At 42.4% G+C, this 5,921-nt stretch overlaps 1 protein-coding gene across 1 annotated transcript; it reads left to right on the forward strand.

Moving 5' to 3' along the window:
• The first annotated feature begins 3,902 nt into the window (after positions 1-3,902).
• Positions 3,903-5,921, forward strand: LOC123403639. Its single transcript, XM_045097560.1, has 3 exons — positions 3,903-4,248; positions 4,722-4,960; positions 5,041-5,921. Exons 1-3 carry the CDS (start codon positions 4,134-4,136, stop codon positions 5,704-5,706), a joined length of 1,020 nt encoding a protein of 339 aa, XP_044953495.1. The 5' UTR covers positions 3,903-4,133; the 3' UTR covers positions 5,707-5,921.

Below are 5,921 nucleotides of genomic sequence, written 5' to 3' on the forward strand. Positions count from 1 at the left end.
TACTTGCTTTCATGAGAGAAGCCACTAGTAAACACTACGGCCCCCGGGTCTATTCACATCCATCGTTTACACCTCCGCTTTTACTTTGCTTTGTTACTTTGTTGCTTTCAGTTTTCACTTGACAAACAATCTATAAGGGATTGACAACCCCTTCATAGCGTTTGGAGCAAGCTTTTTGTGTTTGTGCATGCTCTTGTGATACTCCTCCACTGGATCGATACCTTGGTTCTCAAACTGAGGGAAATACTTACCACCGCTACGCTACATCACCCTTTCCGCTTCGAGGGAACACCAACGCAAGGCTCCAAGGCCACTGGGGAAATCTTTTGCATACTTGCCTAGGAAGTCCCTTAAGGCGTAGCCGCAGCAGAAGGATTCCTGGTGCCGTTGCTGAGGAGTATCAAGTAAAGTATTCTCCCATCAATGTGCCTATTTATGGCGCCATTGGAAGGTCTTTTGTTGCAGTAGCAGAAGTATTTCTGGCGCCGTTGCCGGGGAGGAGAAATCAAGATCTATCCAAGTAGGTCTCACAAACTCATTTCTTGCATTTACTTTTGTTGCCAGTTGCCTCTCATTTTCCTCTCCCCACTTCACATTTTCCGTTTTCATTTGCCTTTCTCCTTCGCTGTTTTCTTTTGCCTTTGCCGGTTTTCTTGCTTTCTTGTGTGCTTGTTTGTTTGTTGAAGTCATCATGGCTGAAAACACCAAACTTTGCGACTTCTCGAGCACTAATAATAATGATTTTATTAGTACTCTGATTGCTCCCGCCACTAGTGCGGAATCGTATGAAGTCAACGCAGCTTTATTGAATCTTGTTATGAAAGAGCAATTCTCTGGCCTTCCTAGTGAAGATGCCGCATCCCATCTCAATACCTTCATTGAGCTTGGTGATATGCAAAAGAAAAGAGATGTGGATAATGACGTGATTAAGTTGAAACTTTTTCCTTTCTCGTTGCAGATCGCGCAAAAACTTTGTTTTCCTCTTTGCCTAAAAATAGTATCGATTCTTGGGATAAGTGCAAACATGCTTACATATCCAAGTATTTTCTGCCGGCTAAGATCATCTCCTTACGTAACGATATCATGAATTTCAAGCAACTTGATCATGAACACGTTGCACAATCCTGGAAGAGGATGAAGCTTATGATTAGAAATTGTCCCGCTCATGGTTTGAGTTTGTGGATGATTATACAAATCTTTTACGCTGGCTTGAATTTCGCTTCTCGCAATATCATGGACTCCGCCTCAGGTGGAACGTTCATGGAAATCACGTTAGGAGATGCTACAAAACTCCTAGACAATATCATGACCAACTACTCTCAGTGGCACACTGAAAGGTCGCCTGCTAGCAAAAAGGTGCACGCTATAGAACAGATTAACTCGCTTAGTGCTAAGATGGACGAGTTGATGAATTTGGTTGCTAGTAGAAACGCTACCATAGATCCTAATGACATGCCACTATCTTCTTTGATTGAGAGTAGCAACGCTAGTTTGGACATGAATTTGGTTGGTAGGAACAATTTTGGCAACAACAATGGTTTTAGAGGAAACTATGTTCCTAGGCCTTTTCCTAGTAACTCCTCTAACAATTATGGCAATTCCTACAACAACACTTATGGAAATCACAACAAATTACCCTCTGATTTAGAGAGTAATATGAAAGAGTTCATTAACTCTCAAAAGATTTTCAATGCGTCCATAGAGGAAAAACTACTCAAAATAGATGATTTGGCTAAGAGCGTTGATAGGATGTCTTGTGATATTGATGCTTTGAAAGTCATAGGCGCTCCTCCCAAGGTCAACTTGGATGAAACTTTGAAAGCTATGCGTATCTTCATGAATGAGAGCAAAGAAAGAACCGCCCAAATTCGCGCTAGACATGAATGGTTTAAATGGGTGCGTTCTAGTGATGCAAATCACGAAGATCTTAAAGTGCTTGGTGTGTCTCCTATTGCATCTTTGTTTTCGCGTGTCAAACCTACTTATGGAGGGGCTGGATATGAATCCACTTTGGTTGAAAAACGCCCCAATGATTCGGAGACCACCTATCTTGATGATAAAAGTGTGGAGAGTGGAGTAGAAGAAGTCAAAATTTTGGGTAGTAATGAAACTCCCACTTTGGATTTCAAGGAATTCAATTATGATAATTGCTCCTTGTTTGAATGCATTTCTTCGATGCAATCCATTGCAAACTCACCACATGCTTATAGACAATGCAAAGCAAAGCCTTTACCGCGCATATCGTAGATGCTATGATGAAATCTCTTCAAGAGAAGCTCGAACTAGAAGTATCTATACCTAGAAAACTTCATGATGAGTGGGAACCTACTATCAAAATCAAGATCTAAAACTATGAGTGCAATGCTTTGTGTGATTTGGGTGCTAGTGTTTCCGTGATTCCAAAGTCTTTATGTGATATTCTTGGTTTTCATGAGATTGAAGAGTGTTCCCTTAATTTGCATCTTGCGGATTCTACTGTCAAGGAACCCATGGGGAGGATCGATGATGTTCTTATTGTTGCAAATAAGAACTATGTACCCGTGGATTTCATTGTACTTGACATAGATTGCAATCCTTCATGTCCCATTATTCTTGGTAGACCTTTCCTAAGGACTATTGGTGCTATCATCGATATGAAGGAAGGGAATATTAGACTTTAATTTCCTTTAAAGAAGGGCATGAAGCACTTTCCTAGAAAGAAAATAAGATTGCCTTATGAATCTATGATGAGGGCTACCTATGGTTTGAGCACCAAAGATGACTATACGTGATTTCATCACCTTTTGCCTAGCTAAGGGCGTTAAACAAAAGCGCTTGTTGAGAGGCAACCCAATGAATCTATCCTTTTTCTTTCTGTTTTGTGTTTTCCACACTTTCATAATTCTGTTATGATTGTGTTTTTTGTGTTTCTTTTTGCGTTTGTGCCAAGAAAAACAGTTATGATTAGTCTTGGGGATGATCGTTTGGTCATGCTGGAAAAGGCAGAAACTTTCTGCTCAGGAAAAGAATTTTCATTTTCTTTTATGTAAGAGCTTTTGAGTTGATTCTTTTTTATGCTGATTGCTACGCAAAAATTTTCCTTTCGGGAGAGGCACCTCTCGCGAAGGTAAAACCGTGCGTTTCGCGGAAGCAAAACCGTGCCTCTCGTTCCTTTCCGAAAGGCACAGGCATGCCTCTCGCGAAGGCAAAACCGTGCCTTTCGTGAAAAGAAAACCGTGCCTCTTGTAAAAAAATGAAAACGTATTTTTTCCCTTCCGAGAGGCTTGCGAAGGCAAAACCGTGCCTTTTGTGAAAAGAAAACCATGCCTCTCGTAAAAAAATGAAAACGTATCTTTTTCCTTTCCGAGAGGCTCGCGAAGGCAAAATCGTGCCTCTTGCTGAAGCAAAACCGTGGCTCTCGCAAAAAAACAGAAAACCAGTTTTTTCACGTAAAAAAACTGTTTTTCATGAATTTTTTCGTTTATGAAAGACCGGTGAAAAACCAGAACACCAAAAAAATTCAAAAAAACCCATTAAAGAAACGAAAACGCGTGTGAAAAAAAAAATCGAAGGAAACGACACGTGACGACGGTTGAAAACGCTCCAAATGACGGCGCGCGGGAGCGATCGGTGGAAAGCTCGCAAGGAAGCGCTCGCTAACTAGTTGCTTCCATACGTGAGTAGAATGTTGATTTTTGTTAAATACTGTGATCATGACGGTCACAATTATGTATATACCGCGTGTTAGGATAAATCCGCGTCCATGGAGCTGGGCACACGCGCGAGGGAGAGAAGAGATACGGGCTGCGGCGAATCCGGCTGCCAACGGGAAACGGATTACGGAGGGAGATTATTAAGGTCATGCGTCGTGCCTGGGCCCACACAAGGTCATCCGACGCGATTTGCCTTGGGTTGAAAGAAAAAGAAACAAAACCCAATCGGATCGGAAAAGCCTCCGGATCCGATCGGAAAAGCCTTCCCTTGCTCATAGCACCTATAAGTACGGATCAATTTGATCCCAAACAAACAAACCCTCTCACCCGCCCCGCCGCCGGTATTTTTGCTGTCTATTCGATCCAGATCACGGGAGTAAGACGGAAAGATCGGCGGGCGAATCGACGACCAACACGGAGCTCAAGAAGACCTCGGCGCTGATGAGTCCGGAACAAATCGACAAGGAGATGGCTTGCGAGGCGGAGGCATTCGCTTCACATATTAGTATCTGGGAATCTGCCTGGGGCGAGACCTGCGGCTTCTTCACGGACACCAGTGAGTAACACGCCCGCCAACCAATCCATCAATTTTGTTTAATTAATCGCTTCTGCTAATCCGGCCTGGTGCTTGAAAACTCTTTAGCTAGCGTCGCTTGATTCCAGTTCAGATATAAGAACACTGCTTTCACCCTAGGGATGACAATGGGACAATTTCATATGGGGACGGGGGACCTTTAGGACATCTCCGTTCCCATCTACGGAGTACTCCGTATTCCCATCATCCCATCACTATAATTAACAAGTATACAAGATATATAATAATATGGCGGATTATAATTAATATATATACATTTGAATAAAACATGTCGTCTTTTTCATGCTACTACCGAACTTTATATCCTTTCCTTCATACTTTGGGCAGCAGGCAATGGATTCTTGTTTGTTTTGCTGGTGATGAGTGGTAGTTCATGCCATCTCATGCCCGTTAATTAATCAGAACATTCTAACGCGTGGTTAATATTTTTACAGCGTCGCTGAGTTCCATGCAATTTACGCACTGTGGACCAGCTGGATGCATCTCCCACAGGTATTGTGGGTCTACTCCGGAAACCTTGCAGGTTTTCTCCATCAAGCTCTCTCGAATAGCTGAGGGTCTCGCCTGGCCATTGTTTGTGTATGGTGTGATTGCTGTTAGGGACACCGCGGATCATAACCGTAACATTCTCTTCTCTTGCACTAGGAGCGAGGCCCAAGAACTCAAACAAGAGGTACGTACATTCTTAATGTGCTCTTCGTTTTATTTTTTGAGATATTGGTTGGTTAATGAGGTGAACGATGATGTTTGCAGGATTCTTCTTTGCGCTTAATTGGGCCACCACGTGCAATTGTGTTTACAGACATGGTTAACATTGAAATCCAACTGAAAGTGAAAGGTCCAACAAAATCTCAAGATAAAGCATTGATCAGCCGTGTCTCCGATTATGGTGGAGGAAGTGTTGGTGTATCTACCATTCACATTGATAATTGTTTATGTACACTGGAGTTATGCTTGCAGCGGGTCCATGACACGGTCCAGGCTACCATCTTGAGTGTCCAAGTTGTCAACTCTGGTTCATGGCCGTTTGAATATGGTGGCCGAGTTACTTGCTCCTCAGCTTCACGGGAAACGGTGATCACTGATAGTGGAGTCACTCGTGCTATTAATCCCTCATCTAGCCAAAATGTACTGATTGAATCAAAAGATGGAGCAATGCTGAAAGGTCCCGATGGTCACATATACCTGCCGAGGCAAGTTGTTTCTGTAGAAATTGAAGGAGTGTTGGACATTGCCATAGAAGCCTACTCAAAATCTGGTGATATCGGTGCACAGGGTCGTATCTGTTTAGAGCCTCACTTTTGCAACATAACCCGGGATAAATTTGCCATTGCTGACGTTGAGGTGATGATTACTATTGCTTGGTCCCTTGTCCCTACAAGCAAAAGGGAAATTGTGAGACACGGAGGATTTGACTAAAGCTGATAGCTAGAAGGTTATGGCGTGGAACACTAAAAAGACAATGCAACACCAACCAAACCTTTGCTCACTATTCATCATGTTTGTTATATCATGTAAATTTTTCTATTTGTGTATCAACTAAAACTTATGCCATCGAACTATTCGTGTAATGACTTTTTATAGGGTTATAAAGTACTCTGTCCATTTCATAATATAAAAAACATTTTTTGACC

The sequence above is a fragment of the Hordeum vulgare genome, chromosome 6H (genome assembly GCF_904849725.1).
Source record: "Hordeum vulgare subsp. vulgare chromosome 6H, MorexV3_pseudomolecules_assembly, whole genome shotgun sequence".
Taxonomy (NCBI): Eukaryota; Viridiplantae; Streptophyta; class Magnoliopsida; order Poales; family Poaceae; genus Hordeum; species Hordeum vulgare.

Excerpts from the sequence above, each read along its gene's own strand:
- LOC123403639 (XM_045097560.1), top strand. The coding sequence starts at position 4,134 with ATGAGTCCGGAACAAATCGACAAGGAGATGGCTTGCGAGGCGGAGGCA. Across the intron at positions 4,249-4,721 it reads CGGCTTCTTCACGGACACCA|CGTCGCTGAGTTCCATGCAA; the intron begins GTGAGTAACACG and ends ATATTTTTACAG. Across the intron at positions 4,961-5,040 it reads CCCAAGAACTCAAACAAGAG|GATTCTTCTTTGCGCTTAAT; the intron begins GTACGTACATTC and ends TGATGTTTGCAG.